Source organism: Vanessa tameamea, chromosome 18 (genome assembly GCF_037043105.1).
Source record: "Vanessa tameamea isolate UH-Manoa-2023 chromosome 18, ilVanTame1 primary haplotype, whole genome shotgun sequence".
NCBI classification, from domain to species: domain Eukaryota; kingdom Metazoa; phylum Arthropoda; class Insecta; order Lepidoptera; family Nymphalidae; genus Vanessa; species Vanessa tameamea.
In genome coordinates, this window is record NC_087326.1 from 2,946,880 (window position 1) to 2,966,906 (window position 20,027).

The following is a 20,027-nucleotide window of genomic DNA, read 5'->3' on the forward strand; positions in this document are numbered from 1 at the left end:
AGTGTAAATAAATTATTTTCTTAATGTAATAATTGTTTTATTTCTCTTATACAAGTAAATAAATTAACACATCGATAACACAAATCAGCCCGCATGTGCTTCTTCGGCTTGCATCTTCGCCATTTTCTGTATACATTTAACAGCTGCTTGATGAATAGTTTTGTCTAAAGTGTCTGTAATTAAAAAAAAGAGTTTTAAAGGAATAAAAGAAAATCGAGTTTGTATGTAATTTAGAAATCACTCCTAGAAGTAGAGCGTTCATTACTTTTTTTATACTAGTTATCGCCTGCGGTTTCGCTCGCGTTTTAGGGGTTGGTTGTCATGTGTTAGGAAAAAAAGTAGCCTATGTCCTTCCTTGGAGTTCAAGTTTGATTCATACCAAATTTCATCAAATTTAGTTCATTGGTATGGCCGCGAAAGAGCGACAGACATACAGACAGACAGACAGAGTTACTTTCACATTTATAATATTAGTATAGAAGTATAGATATATAAATTAATTTTTGAAAATAGATAACACTAGTGGAGTAACTTAACATTTCGATTATTGCTTCGATTATTGACACTTTAATTTATATGTGGTGTTTAAGGTCATTTCACGTCTTCTTTAATTTAAGATTATTATAGAAAATTATTAAGATCTCCCAATCCCTCATTACACTATTCATAATTCCTGTAATATAATCGTTTACCAATCACGCCAGTCTTTCTAGGTATCTTTTCTTACTTTAAAAACTCTTTGTTATTAATATGAGTATAAAGTCATAAGCACAATTTGTTACTGAGGAAAAACGTCGTCCATAAAAAAAGAGTCAATTTTTCCTATCATCCAAGAAGTTAAATACAAAAGATATTCAATAATACAGCATATATCCTCTACCGTAGTTTTAATGACGTATAGCTTACGACATAATTATATATTACTATTTAATTGCTATGAGACAAAATAACTAAAACATAAAGGAAGAGTGAGCGATATCAAATATTTTGCGTACGGTACTTACAAATCTTATGCTGTCCCTTTACAGGGAACCGCAACCTCAAGCTAACTGGATTCGAGCAAATAAACACATAGGGACTGTCACTTTCACCTTCGGGATACCTGCAGAAAAAATAATCATATAATTATATTTGCGTCACTCACCATTCTCTATTATTTTTGTAAATTAATAGTCGAAAATTTAATGGCAAACAACCTATCTAGAAAATCCTGCAAAAAAAATCTCACCACCAATTACAATTATATGTATAATGAATACTTACTTTTTAGAATATTCTTCTTGAGGTAAGCAATCATCCACATTGACGCAGCCTAGAAGACATCCCGTGGGATAGAAAGAAGGAAACTTGAATTGTTTACCTATAAAGAGAAGTAACATTATTGTATTAGCACATTAAATCTTCTGAAATGCAACCCCCCCCCCCCCCCCGCGCCTCTCTTAAGATAAGAAGTAAATAATGGTCACCGGGATATAGAGCGCGGCACTGGTCTTCGATCGCGCGCACGAGGCCGGGCTCTGGCGCCTTGGCGGTGGACGCCACCCACAGCCTCCCCCGGTGACTCGTGTACCACGTGCGACCTTCGTGCCTGCCATAAAAAAAATAACACCTCCTCAATGCAGTTTCTTTCACAGATTTAAAATTAACGGATACAGATACATTTTATTTAAGAAAAATGGATGATTTGTTGTTACCAATACTTATTTAATATATTAATATTCATTTATTCACCAGCCTCACCGTTCGAGGAGCCAAGTACCTCACCGGCAGTCGCGGCAAAGTTTATAGTTATAGTTTCCTCTAGAAATTGATTTTACTATTTTTTCAAACTCATCATTTCAATTATAAAAGCAGATATAAATTCATGCGATTATAATAGAAGATCATACAAAATTGAGTCAGACATGTCAGATGCCTAGACCAATTTTTTTTTAAGTGACTAATACTCACAATTTCATTCCCTCGACGAGCATGGACGCCCAGGGTTGGTGCATCGATAGACACTTGCCAGTGTCGCTCATCTCTTGCAGCTCAAGGTCTTGGATACGAGAAGACTGGGCCCAGCTCGATTTCGTAGCAGACGAGTAACATTGATACTCGACTGATTGATCAAACTTGGGAAAAAAAGCATTATTTATTCACCAAAAAATTAAAAGTAATTATTATTATTTTAGTTGTTATTTGATGGTTCCATCAAAATATACCTTTTGTATGGCATAGTTCGGGCAAATGATCTACCTGATGGTAAATGGTCACCACTGCACATTGACGTCATAGGAAATTTTAACCATTTCTTACATCGACAATATCACCAACCTTGGAAACAGTGTTATATCCCTTGTGTCCGTACTAACATTGGCTCACTCATCCGTCAAACCGAACACAACAATACTAAACATCGCCATTTGGCGTATTTGGTGGTAGACTATAAATGATGAGTATCTACTCAGACGAGTTCGCACAAAGCCCTACGACCAAGTAGAATTACAACAATTAGAATTAAGCAAATTGTGTTTGATTTAAGATATATTGAAATACAATAAACATACTATTTAAGCTGCATGGCAGAGGTACCTGTAGTATGGGTGCGTTGACACCGGGAGCGACGTCTCGGTCGGACGAGTCGGCCAACATATCTGGTCGCAGCATTTGAACGCTGGGCGCGCTACTGCTCGTTATGTTACGAATGTGATCCTCATCTACTTCATGTTCTATTGTCTTGTCCTCCACGATTTGGCGTCCTACACAATATAAATATGTTATTAGAAATTTAAAATGTTGAGTACTGCCGTTGTTGGGATTGTAGGGGTTAAAAATACTACCTGATCTATTAATTCACAATGATTTATTAAATTTAAAAAAGGAAGACGCTGTTGCTTTAGGCTATGGTTTTGAAAAAGGTGGATAAATATTCTGAAATGGAGGAAACCGAGAAACACTGACATAAATAAGTTCATAACTAACCGGCAAAGTCAAAAGTCATCTTCTTATTAAGCTTGGAAGCGTGCTTCTTCTCGTGCAGCGCGGTCTGGTAGTGCTGCAGCTGGTCGCGCTCGCTGGTGCTCAGCCACACGCTGTTGGCGTTGAAGTAGTCGCTGTCGTCGTCCGTCACGCGTGTACGCCGCTCGCTACCACACAAATGTTAATATTCACCCACACTTGATAAAGTTTACTTTTCTGCTCAATGTTTGCAAGTACTTTCAATTCTATAGTCAACTTACAATAGAGAATTTTTCGCTTAGAATGTATATAACATTTATTATTAGTCATTAGGAGTTAGGCATAAAAAAGTTAGTACTACTACATATATAAACTATTTCATTCACCTTGTACGATCATACTCAAGCAGTTTATTTCTATGCGAGACAGCTGCCTCCCAACCTTTAGGACGACTCCTATCCATAAGGGACTCCATCAACTTGGCACTGGACTTAGTCTTTGCATTTATCTCTCTTTGCTCCTCCGGTGTACATACCTGTATTTAAGTAGAAAATATCTTTTACCATATTTTTATGTTAATGCAATAAAACTGTATTTATTACTAATTTGTTCTTAACTGACTGCTTCATTTGTGTTAGCCCCTTTGAAAGTCTGCAGATCAAGATGTTTAGACCTCTAGTGTAGCCCTTAAAAAGTTGTTGGGTTGTCCTGTTAAGAATTTTTTCTCTAAAGCCATTGTGTGTATGCCTAAACTTTCTCTGGGCATGTTGATACAATGTTCCATCGGATTATAAGAGTGATGGTATAGAGAATTCATGTGCATGGCGCTCTCTATTCTATGTGTGTATTATATTATATCTCATGTGCAAATTGAATTCCCTACTAACCAATTTTGGTCATTTATGCAATCCTCACAAAGTTGTGCAAATGTGTACAATACATGCTTCCTTATAACATTAAATTGTTTTCAAAAGTAATACAAAGTTGCTCAGCTCACCAAATTCCCACAAAAAAGACACGGTCCTGAACCTTCTTGTTTGCAAACAACACGACCACATTGCAAACAGTTATTGATAAGTTCATGTTTTGATGCTTGGCAGTCACAATGATGCCGACCTGAAAAATATTGCAGAGTGATTATTAGGACTTTTGTGTACACATTTCAAACCATAACCATATAATGCAATGTAATTTTTGTATTATATTAAATTAATAATTAAATGTATTAAGTATTGAATAATAATTTACCATATACTACGTATACCATATGCTACAGATACTAAGGAATGGTATGCTTTCTACTTCCATTTTTAAAACTTTACCTACAAAGCTAACTTGAACAAACCTGACAAAAAGCACTTTAATTTTTATTTTATCAAAGTATTTTAATTCATAAATATATTTTAAGTATTTAATCTATTGTAAATTAATAAATAAATGTGATAAGTAATATGTAAGAATTGTTCAACCATTATTTATAAGCATTAATAACAGGTTTCATAATACAAGCCAAATTTATTATTATTTTATAAATTGTATAAAATGTATGTAATTCATGCACAGTCTATGTGCAAAATTTATTAAATAGCATATTAATAAGATATACAAACCTTTTAATAAAACAACTTGAGCATTTTTTCCTTCTTGCGAATACAAGTTGACATATTTTGTTTTCTTTTTAGATTTAACATCTGTTTCAACCACTTGGCTTTGTGTATTTGTTTCTGTACTCACAAAATCTTGCTGCTGTTTATTTTTTGCAATTTTTTTCTTCTGTTGTCTTGTTTGAGTTCCACCTTGAATATTATAAGTACTAATATATACACATATGTCTTGTTAGACAACAATCATATCTTTCTATATATAGTTACAATATAACGAAAAATAACTATATAAACTAACCTTTCGAAGGAAATTTCTTTTTGATTAATTCTAAGTAAAAGTTTTTATGCTGAGAGTTGTCGAAGTCTAATAAAGTTTTGAGATATTCATTCAAATCATTTTCATTTTCTATTGACAATATGTATCTGAAAATGTAGATTTTAATTAAAGTCTGAAACTATTTGGTAAATATGTTTATTAAATAATTTTTACTTTATAAGATCTTCTGGTACTTCAAAATCTAATATTTTCGATAATCCTTCACTAAGCCACTGATCCATTTTAAAATTTCACAATAATATGCAACAATTTTTAAAGTAAGTACATTCCACGACAACGGTGCAAGAAAATAAAGTTTTGAGAAATATATTTCTATGTGATAAAGATGTATTCTTATGAATGACAATGATTAATATGACACTGACAGTCTGCTGCCAGCTAGTTCTGACTTTTGATTATCAGCTGTTTTCTATAAGTACACCTTGGATAATATTAAAGCTATATCTCAAACCAATATAACAAGATTTTGTCTTTATAAGTTAGGATTATTCAATTAGAAAATGATTGTCTTTATAAATTTATGAATTATTGATCTTAGTATATGCTGCAGATAATTATCGTGATATTCCAGAAACCCAGTGTTGTATTGCATTATTAGTATCAATACAACCAATTCAAAATTACGAACCAATCAGTTTCCTACATCTTCATGTTTACTCCATCCTATACATTGGCAAATTATTTGGCGCAGATACAAGAAATAACTGAGAGAAAAAAATATATAAATAATCTAAACAAATGAATGAACTGGTCTAATATGTATTTTAATCAATAGGGCATTAAGCTTAAACAAAAAGATAGAGAAAGTCTTAGAGAGGGAAGATGATGGGAGGTTACATCGTGATGTACGTGTAATTACGTGTAATTTTTCTTCCACGCAAGTCGTTCGGTGTTTTTTTCTTTTTAGCAGATCAAGGCAAATATATGAAATTTATATATTAAACTTATAATATGTTAAATGTAGTCAGAACATTTTTTAATTAGTAGAATCCTCTTTTTTACATATTTTTTAAAATAATACAATAAATATTTATTTATGTAACATAAAAATCATAGAGACAAAAGTATATTCAGGATTACTAATCTCTCTCTTACAAGAGAATATCTTTGCCAAAAGCCCTATTTTAGTTGGGAATTAATAATTGCTTAAATTAAAATATTAAAGAAAATGCTCATTTAAAAAAAAAATATTTATTTATCCTTATCATTTACAAGAATTTCTAATAAATACAATATTCTCCCTTTCACATCTTCATAAGATTTGTGACAAAGGCTGTCCGATATCATATTTACAACATTTTTATCTTCAATTATTTCAATTATTGTTTTGTTTTTAATTTCATTAGGACTAATACATTGTTTGAGTACTTCTAGAATAAGTTTATCTTCATCTCTTTTCCATTCTGGAATTTCTGTTTTGATACACTCATCCTCAGACATTATGAGCATCGACATATTATCGGAAGATTCGCTCTTTCTATGTTCCATTTCATCTACTGTCATTTCAGAAGCTTCGGGTTTTTCCTGTAATAATAAAAGTTTACATATCAATATATTGTTTTTATTAATAAATAAAAGTAAACAAGTTAAAGGGTAAATAACAGTATAAATAAAATACATACATATTTAATTGTGGTAACAATTTTATCTGGCTTCCGAATATGTACCAGCTGAGGTTCACTGCTGGATATTTCTCTTAAATGAGAGACTTCTTCATCGCTGAAAATAAAGTTTTATTTTAAATTGTTGATTGGGAATAGTTGATTTGTATGTGATAAGATAATATTTAATGCTAGCTTGTGTTAGTCTAAATAATTATATTTCCAGTAAGTGAATGAAAAAGTGTCTTTCAAGATATCGAGATTTTAGTCTACTTGTAATATTTTTATTAGGAATTTTGTAGTACATCGAAAGCTTAACAATACAACCATGTTCGTCATACTTACAAACTAATCATGTATGTACAAAAAATATATACTTTTTGCAGTTTGATTAATAATAAATAAATTATGCAGGAAAATTATGTCGTTTTTCTGACCATACAACAAAAACCAGCAAAATTAAAATAATCGGACCTCGATGAGTTATCAGCTTCATAATCCGCTGCAGCGTTTGTTTCTTCACATATTGTAAGCACACCTTCATGATCTTCTTCTCTTTCATTTATTTCTGTATCACTTCTAATGTCTAATTTTCTGAAAATAATAATAATCCCATTACAAAATAATACAATTAAAAACATATAGAAAAAAGTAACTAAATAGAAACCAAATAAATTAAAATTGCCAATAACTAATGGAAATTTAGAATGTATGTCACTCTCAAAATAATATGCACAATTATCGGATCTTCTTTTTAGTTTCCTCTCGGTGTACTTAGAATCAATCTTGAATAATTTATAATATTATATCGTTATTGTTTAGATATAGTATTATACTAAGGATTCGTGAAAATATGCCATTTAAATGTCGACCTTGGAATAAAATTAAAGGCTCTAAAAGTCAAGTCTAGTTAAGTGGAATTGTGGTATTCATATGTAAATCGAAGGTTTGCTAATATTTAGTTCCTTCGATTGGAAAAGGCTATAGGAAAAGGTGTATGAGTCGGTGTACGATTAACCACAGTTTAAATATCTTGCAATTCTTGTATGGGCGACTACCAGCTGGAGAGCCTTTGCTTACTTTTCTAAATTTTCTTTGAAATTCTATCGTATTCTGAAATAAAATAAAATGACTTACTCTTTCCACCGATGAGGGAATAACGTGTAAATATATTGCGCCAGCGTGGGATAATCTCGAGTACAGTTCAGGAGTTTACAACAAAGCTCACACGGCTGTGACGTGTTGTCTAAGATTATCTCTTTTAAATTATACAATATTAACTGTCGTTTTTCGTTATCCAATACTAGTTCCTGAATAAAAGTTAAATAAAAAAATGTATATTAACATTAAATAAATATTATAAATATATTATAGATAAAATAAAATTTATTATTAATGTATATGGTTGATGAGATAGAGTAACTACTTAGTTTTTTTCGATTCTTCTAATAACAAAAACAAAATACAAATGTCAAAAATTACTATATTATAAGAGATTGGTGGATACACTTGGTGGTAGGGCTTTGTGCAAGCCCGTCTGGGTAGGTACCACCCACTCATCAGATATTGTACCGCCAAATAACAGTACACTGTATTGTTGTGTTCCGGTTAGAAGGGTGAGTGAGCCAGTGTAACCACAGGCACAAGGGACATTACATCTTAGTTCCCCAGGTTGGCGGCGCATAGGTGATGTAAGGAATGGTTAATATTTCTTACAGCGCCTTTGTCTATGGGCGGTGGTGATTACTTACCATCAGGTGGCCCATATGCTCATCCGCCAATAAATGCCATAAAAAAAAAAAAAAGAGAAAATTCCAAGGTGCTGTGTAATCGTTACTCCATCTAAATTGGTTCGATGTATCAATGTATCATATTTTAAAATTTACGCACATAATATTCGTTTGGCGCGTATTTAGGTATATTAGTAGAAAATAATAATCACTAAAACTCATTTACCTATCCCATTTATCTATCTTACAATATTATTATATTAATTACAGTATTAAAAAACCTTTATTATATTTTCATTAATATTGTTCAGTTTTTTTTTAAAAATTTTTCGTGACCAATAGAAATTTAAAACTAGTAAAACTGCTTCATAAACAATAAAAAGTTAAAATATTACCTCTATTTTAACAATCAATTCTTGAATACAATTTCGCACGAAATAATCTTTGAATTGATCGATTTTATCCGCCTGTTCGGCTGTGAGAAATCCGAGGAATTCCTTATACATATCAGCCAACTCTACGTCAAATATTTCGAACAATCGTTCTGATAATTTTATTGGATCATCATTTTCAACATCGAATCTCGCAAACGCTGTGTGTAAAGTTTTCTTCATAATGTTATTTCGTGCCATATTCGTCCTCTCAACTAGTTTAATTTGGAACAAAAGGGCCGCAACTGAAAATAAGGAATAGTATAAAAAATAATTATTGGCGGAAAAAGGTCATGGTTGCGAAAGTTCACAGGAATCGTATCTGCTGGAATGCCGTTTCATACGGCTCTGGACAGAGACGAATTCGCAACTGAAGAGGCACCCAGGAACAAACGATTTAATAAAAAGTTATCTAAATAAATTACAAAAATCTAAACATACCTAAATCATTCGTACTCGAATTCTTCGAGCACGCTTCGGCCAGTTTGCATTTCTCTATTTTCGTTACAACTTCATTGTACACAGTTTTCGAAAGTGTTTTGAAATTATTTACTAATAATCTCAACTTATTTGTAATCTTTGGATATTTCTTCTGTCTACAACCACATAGATCATCTTGTCTTTTCTTGTTACTATAAAAATAATCAGTAATGAACGACTGTCGTTTTCTACGTATTTTTTTAAATAAAATACAACATATGCAATGGCCAGTAGCTTCGGTTTCATTCGATTTAGTCCCCGCACTGGTTTCCAAATTTGAATTCGTTACTTCGATATTATTAATACTATTACTGGTTTTCTCTTTATTTTCCAATTCTGCACCGATATCGTCTTTACTTGCGTTCGTGTTTATGACAGCGGGCGAACATATCGGCGTGGACGCACTGTCAACTGTATTCGTTACTTGTAGAGGAACTAACTGAGTTCCTGTACTCGTATTGACGATTGTATAAAGATTTGATGCAACAAGAAACGTTGTATTGTTTGTGACGTTTTCATTCGGTTTCTGTATGTGCACATCAATTTTGTCAACAAGTGCCGGTTTTGGCTTCGGTGGGAGCATGTTGATTCTATCGCAGTATATCGGTTTCGTGAAATCAATGGGTAGAGGATTTCTTTGCGGGGATTCGATATTTTTCCCTATTTCTATTTCAACGCCGGCTGGCGGTTGAGTTGTGCGTCGGTGGAGATGATCCTTTAAAGAAATAGAAAGTTGTTAAAGCGATGTTTATGAAAGGAAGACTCCTTATGCAGCGGAATAAAATTAGTTTCTACGTTGGTTAGGTATATTTTCTTAAATATTAACATGTAACGTAATAAATAATATACATACTTTAAATCTCTTACTGCTTTTTGCCAGATATCTGATCCACAGACGGGGCATTTCGAATTCCGGTTGTTCGTACAGCGTTATATTCGGATTATACGGTAGCAGTTTGTGTTTCACAGGTTCGATGGTATGATTTTTGAAATAGTTCTGAAAATGTTACAGTCCTTTTTTATTAGCATATCAATTCAATGACGAAGGCTTGGTCCTCCAAGTTAAATTGTTATTTATTAAAGAAAAACTAGCAATATAATCTAACTTGTGTTTTTTTGTTGTCTCTACTCTTAGTCGTCTCACGCACACATATGAGCACGGGAGTCACTTAACTAATGCAAACCGATAATAATTTAACGTGGAGGAGCACAGATTAACAAACAAGATCTATAACGAGTACACAATTATTGAATAAGCTCCGTTCCTGCAACTATCGCGAGTTTTGTACCAAAAATGATACAATCTCTTGTAATAGGAGGTGGGTTTCCGAAGAATAGTAAATAGTGGCGTTCAAATCAGCAACCGTTCTATATGTATCAGTGAGAATACATACGTATGGCACGCACTCGGCGCACCAGGCACAAGGTGCAAGCTAATGAGATACGTTAATGGCCTAAGTCAACAGTTTGAGTGGGTACTGACGACGATGGGCCCGCCGCGCGCGCCGGCCCGCTGCGCCGTCTTGAGGTGCGCGAGCAGCGCGCGCAGCGTGAGCGCGGGCAGCGTGTGGCGACACACGAGGCGCGCGGCCGTGGTGAGGCCCCAGCGCCGCCGCGGGTGCGGGCGCGCCGGCCGCTTGAACAGCTGCGGGTTGGCCTCCACGTATTGCCAGAACTGCTCCAGCCCGAGCACTATTAGTCTGAAAGGTTGTCGACAAAATATGACTATGTATGGTTTTAGAATAACCCATAAAATAATGGAGTGGTACACCATTACAAGTGGAAGAGTTTGTCGCAGAAATTCTATCAAAATAATTTAATATTAATATGAGATAATTCTGGAACGTTTCAGGGATCCTGTTGTAAAACTAAACTAGCTGACACAGCCTAGAGCATTGTAACTCGGTTAGTTGACGTGGCAGTAGGCTGATCACATCTGTCGAAGAACCGACCAAGCTAGGTGAAGCGACGGCATACCCGAGACCACCCGAGCCCACCCAAGCGTTTAGCTGAACGAGTAATCATAGAAAATAAAATGTATATATACTCACTCGTCTTCAGAACGCAGATAATTGAACCTCTTATGTTTAAAGTCCGCTCTGTATGGCACCGGTGGCAACAAATAGGGGTATAGAAACACCGAACTGTTAGCCACTACCTTCTTAAATAACTCCGGGAATTCCGCGACATAGACGCTGTTCTGAGTAGTGCGGCGGCGGCTGGAAGGTGATGGGTTTTATTAATTTTCTCAAGAAAAATTGATAAATATAAAAAATATATATTAAAAACATGAATTCCTTACCACTTTTCCATTTCTTTTTGGATAAACCTGAAACAAATTTGTCAGTGATCATGAAAGGAAGTTAAAAAAATATATAATTCTTTAATTAATATAAAGGCAAAAAAGACTAGTTGTCGCCTGCGGCTTAACGCGTTTTATGGGTTTTCGTCAGGTGTTAGGCAGAAAAAGGTAGCCTATGCACTTCTTTTGACTTGCATCGTACCGAATTTCATCAAATTCGGTTCAGTTGTTTGGTGAAAGAGCAGCAGACAAACAGACATACACAGAGTTAATTTCGCAGTTATAATATTAGTATAGACGTAACAATATGGATACAGTTCGAACACTTACTCGACCATTGCGACAGTGTCCGGCGTGTTGTCAGATAAAGAGCATTCCCAACTCTCCACGAGATCTATCGCCGGTTTCAGATTGCAAACATCGACCACAGATTTCGGATTTGTTAAGGTCATTTCGTTGAGTGTCACCTGGAAAGAAGAATATCTACCATCATATAAAGAATACTCAAATGAAACTTTAACAAAAAAAAATTTGGCAAGATTTATACCTCCGCCACATTGGTAGTACAATTATAAGTACAATGGACTTAACATTTTAGTCCTATGGGTGGCAGCGCTTTGACTGTATAAGGAATGATTATCATTATTTATATTCCCAACGGCTTTGTACGTATTTCATGACTAACTTCACTTTCTAGTAGACTATTTGCAATTCTGCCATATGTATAATATAAACAAATAAATATATATATATATATTTATTCTGTTACAAACACGTGTGCGAAGTTATTAGCGCGGATGTATAGTGGAATTATGATTGAATAAAGCATCCAAATCTGATTAAGGCGATTTTAATGGTATATAATCCTGTTAAAAGTCTACAAACCAGGTATTCCTTGTACTTAGGCGCATACGACCAATGCATAGGATGGACAAACAACTGTAGGAAGTTCGAAGCGGCAAGCTGTATATGCTGGCGAAGCTGCTGCTGCAACAGCTGCACCTGCTGTGGGTACATCTGTGAAACACATAATTTTATTTTTATATAGTGAGCGATATCACGGACACGGTCGGAGAGACCTATATACATACAAATTTTCATAGATATCGTTCGTCACCATTACACAAGGTGCATAATATTATCTCATATGGAATATGTCAAGTAAGTCTTCACGATGGATACCGTCTCCTGTTTATCAAGAAGATAACCTTGCAGGCGTCGTCCACTTGTATGGTGAGTGTGAGCGCGGGCGCGTGCAGCAACGCGCGCAGCGGCGCGGGGGGAGCGGGACCCGCGGGGGCAGCGGCCGGGGAGGGGGCGGCCGGCGCGGGCGCCGCGCGGGGTGCGGGCGGCGCGGGGGGCGGCGAGGCACGCTGCTGAACGCTCATGGACGGCTCGGGAGCGCCTGCGCTGAAACGTCGGCCACACCACTGTTATGCCAGCTGTACATTTTCTTCCAGGTACCGAGGCGTGAGAGTGTACATGCTACACTCGTTTGAAGGTGGTTTTTTTAGGCGAAGGTGACCGAAGACGAAGCCGATGATTCGGTCGAACACTACTATAACTAGTTTCGCAACTGTACTGCATAAACGAGAGCGAGTGAGGCGAGAGCATTCGCGGAAGATTGTTGGTCGGCCGTTCAGAAGCTATATTATTACGCAATATTTCTGCGTGAGAATATGCAATTCTTACTGTTATTTTTTTAATATTTAATTGCTATTGGGTGTGTGTATAAGCTAATCACTCACCTCACCTCAGGCACAGACGGAGCTTCGGTCACGGGTGTAGCTGACAGATTTTCTTCGACCACAGTCTCAGGAACATCTTTTACATGTATATTTGTGTCTATCACGAGTGTTTGGTCGTGTTCATCGAAGTCATCCGGCTCCGTCTTGCCTATAGAGAACCTCGTCTTGCTATCTCCCCTCTCGCACGTTATCTTCGCCGCAACACTCTGTACTTTTGATTCTTCATCTGAAAGTGGCTCTTGTTTTCCTTCCCAGACGGTTGTTACCTGAAAAGAACATCTTTTTTTAATACTGTTTGAGAATTGAGAACAAAATTAATTTATATTATCAATACAATATTTGATCAGTGGGCGATAGCTACATACATAGATATATATTATAATTATAAAAGTGATATGTAAAGCATAAATGAATTTTTTGGACTGTCACCCACGTATAATACACGCTACTGTGGGACCCTAGGCTCAGAACTGGGACCATAGCCACTAGAACATCACGTCAGTTACGAGATTACATACGTACCTCAGCACCATTCCCTTCACCTAAAACACCCTGTATATTGTCAAGTTGCACATCAATTTCCGGCGGCATTACATGAAATAATTCAGTCACCAAATCGTTTAGTTCTTTCTTAGATATTTTTATTATGCTATTTTCCAAAGCTTCTTCGTCTTCCTCGTCTGTAAGAGAGACATTGATTTAAAGGTTTTTTTTTTAATTATAAAGAATACTAGCAATGCCCCAGATTGATTAAGGAATTACTCATGTTCTTATTTACCCCTCCTTTTAAACTTATCACTTGTGTTAGGAGCGGGGACGATAATAGCCCAAGCGGTCAGCAACGATCCTGCGTCTTTTCACATCGTTAGGCGGCCCGTACATCATTGCGCTATTGACGCTATGATGATGATATTTTATTATATAGGTTGGCGAACGAGCAAATGTATGCCGTAGGAATTTTTAACTATTTCTTACATCGCCATTGCGCCACCAACCTTGAGAACTAAGATGTTATATCTTTTATGCCTGTAGTTACACTGGCTCAGTCACCCTTCAAACCAGAACACAATACTGATTACTGCTGTTACGCGGTAGAATATATGATGAGTGGGGGGTACCTACCCTACCCAGTCGGGATTGCACAAAGCCTTACCTCCGAGTATAATAAATAATAATAATTAGACAAAAAATCTACACTACAGCGATTTATTCCAAATCCAATAAATAGAGCGCCTGATGATGTCGGCTGACGTTTGATGAGTACCGTTTGAAACATATTATATTAAATATCTCCGGTCGTGTCGGATTTGCCGTCCTATCGGAAAGAGAGTGCACCTGTGTGCGCACATACTTGTGCCCTATAATATGTCCCGCGTAGTCGGCTGGTCTCCCTGGAGAGAGGTCGAAATGGTCAGGAAGACATCATCATAGCAATTTTTATCATTGGAGAGATTGTTGAGTGTCATTACCCTAATATAACTATTGAAGTATCTGTCTGTGATTTTTAAAATAACTTTAACCTACTTGCGTCAGGGTCAGCAGCGACACTATATTCCGGATCAGTTTCATCGTCATCCTCGTTCCTCGCATTCGGAGCTGGGTTCAGACACTCCGTCAAGAACTCGTTCCACAGATCGTCTACGTCTGGCACGGGGAGGTAGTCCGGGGGAATGAATGAGCTCTCTATGTGTTCTATTGATGTTGATGATAGACTCAGTTTCGACCGAGTCCTTAGAGCTATGGTCGCCTCCTCTTCTTGATTCAAATCAAGCTTCCTACAAACATCTTTGGATATATCCTGAAAATAAACATTTAAACCTTATTTTCAATATATTATCAATAAGTTTTCTGAAGTATATTCGAGATCATCTATAATATAATTATAAATTCTGACTGTCTGTCTGTCTATCTATCTATTGCTCATTCCGGATCTAACCACTGAACCGAATTTGATGAAATTTGTTATAAAGCAAGCTTGAACTGCAAGGAAGGGCACGGGCTACTTTTTTATACCCAACAGGAAACGACCAACTCCTAACACGCGAGTTAAGTCGCGAGCGACCACTAATATCCCATATATAAGAGAAGGAATTTCATTTACGACTGCGGCGTCACGGACACGCGTCAATAACGCACATAATAGCAGTCATATTTAAATACCACCGCTATTATGTGCGTATGGTAACAATTAGATGCGTACAGCGTTCAATGAATGAAGCCTTGCCACCAGCGCCAACTTAGCGCTAGTTGAGCCGAGACCGTCCAATGACTAGATCACGTGAACCTCAACCGAAAATCGTGATTTAAACCCTCACAAGCACCGATAATTTTTCATGTAAATACTTAATTTGCGTATATAATACCTCGTCGGAAGAGAATCTACTAATACACCAACCCCCTTATTGTAAAAAGTTAAATACCCTCCCCAAAAAAGAATAGGTGACATTTGTCCACTAAAAAGTTATATACGTAAATGTCTTAGACGTATAACTTTTCCTACAGTTTAGATTTAGAGAATTTCTTTGTATGAATTAAATCTACAAAGTGATCACTTCCGATTTAAGAGTTGAATATTCAGTGTCGGTTTCGTTTTAATTCGTTAAAATTAATAGTTTTTTTTAATCTTTGATTACTAATAATATATAAATTAACATTCTTTTTAGTTTTTTCTTCATGTAGTTTTATTACGATGGCGCTTTTCTAAAACCAGACAACTGTGTGAGAGATATTATATTACGTGACAATTTCTCTCATTCTAACAGTCTGAGCTGAGAGATCAGATCAGAGAAACCAACCGCTTAAAGTGACTTTAGAGGCAAGAGGGTGTAAAACTGCCCACTTTTGAATTCTGGGCTGCCCTAGAATATGTTTTAACAAGAAAACTTTAATGGCCAAGCTTGACCCAAGATTCTGCAGCCATACAAGCTAGCCACTAAATCCAAAACAGAATTGGTAGTCTTTAAAAAAATATGCATGCCCCATGCATATTTGCGACCAACCAATTATTTATACTCATAACAAAACCAACCTGAGGTACTTTAAATGGTCCGTCTTGAACTATTTTAGGACTAGTTTTGGTTTGACTTAGAGGCGTCGCCGGTGTTCGCGGCTGTGAGTCCAAGTCACTGAAAGATATATGATCGTCATCGCTCTAGAAATAAAATAAATGAATAATTAAATAGACCCATTAAAAAAAATGTCCAAAAATAAGATTGATGTACAAAGAGATTAATAAAAAATCTTACTTAAATCTTAATCTGATCTTTATAAGCAAATTTTACAGAAATAATTAAATGTGAATTAAACATTAAATAATTATTATTTACCAGTTAAAAACCTTAAGTGTCTATTTATTTACAAAACGAGTTACTTATATACATATTTACCATGACGTCATCAGGGGTGGGCTCATATTCCTCATCGTCTTCATCTTCGGGGAGTTCTTGTGCTATCAATGCCTTCACTTCCGGTCTCGTCTTCACCGGTATATGATTGATCGGTGTCAATTCCAAGTTCCATGGTGCCTTACTTCGGGATACCTTCATCAATTCCCTAATCGATAGATGTTGATTTTAATAACAAATCTTATTTATTTTTATTACATAAAAACAACCAATAACACTTTAATATTAGGCTATTATTTTCTTTATATAATTTTTAATTTGAATAAACTCATACTGAACATTGATAATGATTATATATTTTGTCATTTACACCCATTATGAAGATTAACAAACAGATAAAAATAAAACTAATGGGTTTTGGTTATATGCAAATAGCAAAATTAACTTCAAAAGGGCTATTTTAAATCACAGACAGACACTGTAATTTTATTTGTAGATATAGATTAGTTTTAGAGTTTACTCCTCCACCAATGTGTGTTGATGGGCACATCTGGTAAAATCATTGTGAAATTTAACAGAGGCAGGTTTCCTCACTATGTTTTCCTTCACTGTCAAGCCACAAGATAAATCATAAAAAATTAGGCACAGTAAAAGTCAGTTGTACTTACTCAATTTTCGGTTGACATGTTTGAGCCACTCGGTTCTTGACATGAATGTATCAATAAGTAAACTCATGAATGAAACAAAATAAGTGATCTAAGTAAAAAGACAGAATTTACAAAAATTAATTAAATACTAACTTAGCTTTTGATCTAGTAATCTTGGGTCGGAGACTTTCTTCCGTCCCCGAATCTTCTTCTTCTTCTCGCAGCTTAACAAGGGCCAGTACATGGTCATTAGTCACTACTTTCTGCATAAAAATTAATAATATATTTTATAACAGCCAAATTTTATACAAAATAAAATTATACAAATGTGTTTCTCTGTCGGAAGCTGAATGGTACACCTTTTTGGGATATAATTGCAGTCATTGTTTCTTAAATCTTTTTCATGTAGTTTAGGAAATGTAAGCATTGTCTATTCTTTTGTCAGGTGTGTATATATTACATCTTATTCAATAGTAAAATGTATCTCAAATATACATTTTGTTATTGTTCAAATGAATATATCAATAGCTTAAATATTGAAGCTATCTGGTAATATACATTTTTTATTTGACTCAACATATTATTAATGAAATTGAAACCCATTCTAATTACTATAGAATTAATAATGATGATGGCATTTGTATAGTAGTAACTTTTTCAAAAATAAACTGATATTCTAAAGTTTTTTAATTTAAAGATCACTTTAACATCACAGCAGGATATAGACTATATTTTATTAGTAGATATCCCCTAATATGGTGAAATATAAAGCACTAATTTTTAAGAACAAAAATTAACTAGCATTGGCTAGTTTTGAATATTTTTATTTACTTGTTTTTTCAAAACAGTTACAACTTATATATTATAATTCATAATTTAAAATGTATTTATTTGAAATATTTGTTGAAAAATGCTGTGAAAAATGATGTTATTTATATATTAATAAGTTTTATTTTTGTGTATGACAGAGAGAATGTAATATAATTTTGAAAAATAAATTGTCCATCATTAAAGCCTGTACGATGGTGCTACTGATAGTAGTGTACTTATTTTATTTAAGTAAATAACATAATTTATTTCATTGTTTATACAAACCTTTAAAATTTTCCTAACACTCTCATCATCTAAATTATTTTTAATTGCTGAAGCGTGGACATTGCTCTCAAATTCAAGAGTGTTTTCTGGTAATACATCATCACCATCAGTGCTCGTATCACTATCGAGTCTTAAAATGATAGAAAAAAATCTTAAGTATTGTATTAAAACGCCATATAGAAAGTAAAATAATATTGTTTCCAAGCAATATAGTAATACAAAGTAATGAATTTATAAAACCACTATGTTTTATTATTTGACTATCAAGTTGTAAAATAACATTTTAATAATAAAAAAAATAATTAAAACCTCTTTCGTTTTTTTCCGCGAAATTTTGACTTGTTCTTTGCAATGTTTGTTTCGCTTTCATTAGATTCTTTACTTTCAACGTTATCCATTATTAAGACTAAATTTCATTTTTATTTATAAATAATAGTTGTTTTTTTATTCAAACACAACAAATTATGTTTAATCAATGAAAACTTTCAAATATTACGGAAGAACAATCAAATCTGACATTCTCTTTTCGGTCAATTGACAAATTGAAATAACTGTCCCACAGGAAATAGATAATAGAATCACATTTTTCAAAAGATAGACTAACAACTGTCAGTCTGACAAGTTATATTACAAAGAGTAGTCAAGTCATAGATAATATTACAATTTTGTTAATTCAACAAGGCGAATGCAATCTGCCCTGAGACAAATATTATTATATTTATTTACTTAATTATTCATACACTATCTTATTTATATATAATTGTATCTCAGTTAAAAAGGGTTTGATAGATAATACGTTAAAATAAAAATATTATTGGACAATTAATTTACTTTAAGTTCATGTCCATACAAATAAGATACAATTCGCATATAAATAATGTAAATGAACATTCTATTTGTACCGAGCTTGTATATTGGATATATTAAAAAGCTTTTTGAAAGCATACGATTAAATACAACAATTTATTTAATCGTACATTTAAAATACTGGATTGGAAAATCATGTTAACATTGACTCCTTCGATTTGTCGACGATATCGTCATCTTATAGGACAACTTACCGAAATTCTATTTCTCTAAGCGCGTATACTCAGCGTGTTGGTCTCGGTTGAAGTTGAACTTACAAAAGACCAGAGTAATGTTCAATAGGCATGTCGTGCCGTGATCGATATGTACGTCGAAAGGAACTCTCTCGATGTTGTGGTAGAATATACCTTGGTCAAGTCACATTCACTCGATAGGACCAACTTCAAGAAGCCGATCGAAGAATTTGCTTGGGATTTGACAAATTCCGTCGAGTCCTTATAGTCTAAGATCTCGGTGCAGAATCAGTGTACCTATCGTGTGTTGGCTAAAAACCAAATTTTTACACATATTTATGATTAGGAGAATTTATCTCTACCAGGTTGCCTATTTATGCGGAACCAGGATCTTCGGCGCACTTTGGGAGAGGCTTATGTCCAACAGTGGATTGTGATTGGCTGATGATGATTAAATTTTGCTGTGTCTACTATAAGCTATGAAAACTTCAATCTGATAACTATTAAGTTGATATAAAGTATTACAATATTTTCACACTTTCGTGAGAAATGTTGCAGCAGAAACTTGTTCCAAAAATATATAAAAAAAAATACTGTTTCTCTTATTCTAAATAAATTTATCTTATTATAAAACATGCAAGATCATTCACATTTTTATTTGAAATAAAACTAGAATAAGGGATTATAAAACAATTTATGTTCTGAGGAGGCAAATTACATTGTCTAAT

General features: G+C 34.5%; 3 protein-coding genes across 4 annotated transcripts in view; 1 reads left to right on the forward strand and 2 right to left on the reverse strand.

Annotated features, from left to right (window-relative positions):
* LOC113400186 (putative leucine-rich repeat-containing protein DDB_G0290503) overlaps nucleotides 1–20,027 on the forward strand; it is a 364,402-nt gene that overhangs the window by 325,009 nt on the left and 19,366 nt on the right. The window lies entirely within an intron of this gene.
* Nucleotides 13–5,200, reverse strand: LOC113400175 (activating signal cointegrator 1). The gene is made up of 12 exons (XM_026639652.2): nucleotides 5,035–5,200; nucleotides 4,843–4,967; nucleotides 4,551–4,736; nucleotides 3,938–4,056; nucleotides 3,327–3,475; nucleotides 2,965–3,128; nucleotides 2,575–2,741; nucleotides 1,951–2,114; nucleotides 1,467–1,588; nucleotides 1,264–1,360; nucleotides 1,005–1,102; nucleotides 13–173 (listed from the first exon to the last, which is right to left on the reverse strand). Exons 1-12 carry the CDS (start codon nucleotides 5,100–5,102, stop codon nucleotides 85–87), a joined length of 1,548 nt encoding a protein of 515 aa, XP_026495437.2. The 5' UTR covers nucleotides 5,103–5,200; the 3' UTR covers nucleotides 13–84.
* Nucleotides 6,057–18,823, reverse strand: LOC113400185 (uncharacterized). 2 transcript variants are annotated; one of them, XM_026639664.2, is made up of 21 exons: nucleotides 18,569–18,823; nucleotides 18,260–18,389; nucleotides 17,318–17,427; nucleotides 16,560–16,725; nucleotides 16,202–16,324; nucleotides 14,698–14,971; nucleotides 13,696–13,853; nucleotides 13,174–13,439; nucleotides 12,634–12,835; nucleotides 12,311–12,442; nucleotides 11,756–11,892; nucleotides 11,426–11,452; nucleotides 11,175–11,342; nucleotides 10,607–10,823; nucleotides 9,977–10,120; nucleotides 9,085–9,838; nucleotides 8,608–8,888; nucleotides 7,620–7,792; nucleotides 6,957–7,076; nucleotides 6,504–6,600; nucleotides 6,057–6,405 (listed from the first exon to the last, which is right to left on the reverse strand). In XM_026639664.2, exons 1-21 carry the CDS (start codon nucleotides 18,655–18,657, stop codon nucleotides 6,073–6,075), a joined length of 4,101 nt encoding a protein of 1,366 aa, XP_026495449.2. In that variant the 5' UTR covers nucleotides 18,658–18,823; the 3' UTR covers nucleotides 6,057–6,072. The 2 variants fall into 2 exon arrangements, with proteins under 2 accessions (XP_026495449.2, XP_064073779.1); XM_064217709.1 differs by lacking the exon at nucleotides 18,569–18,823 and having other exon boundaries at nucleotides 16,202–16,298; nucleotides 18,260–18,309.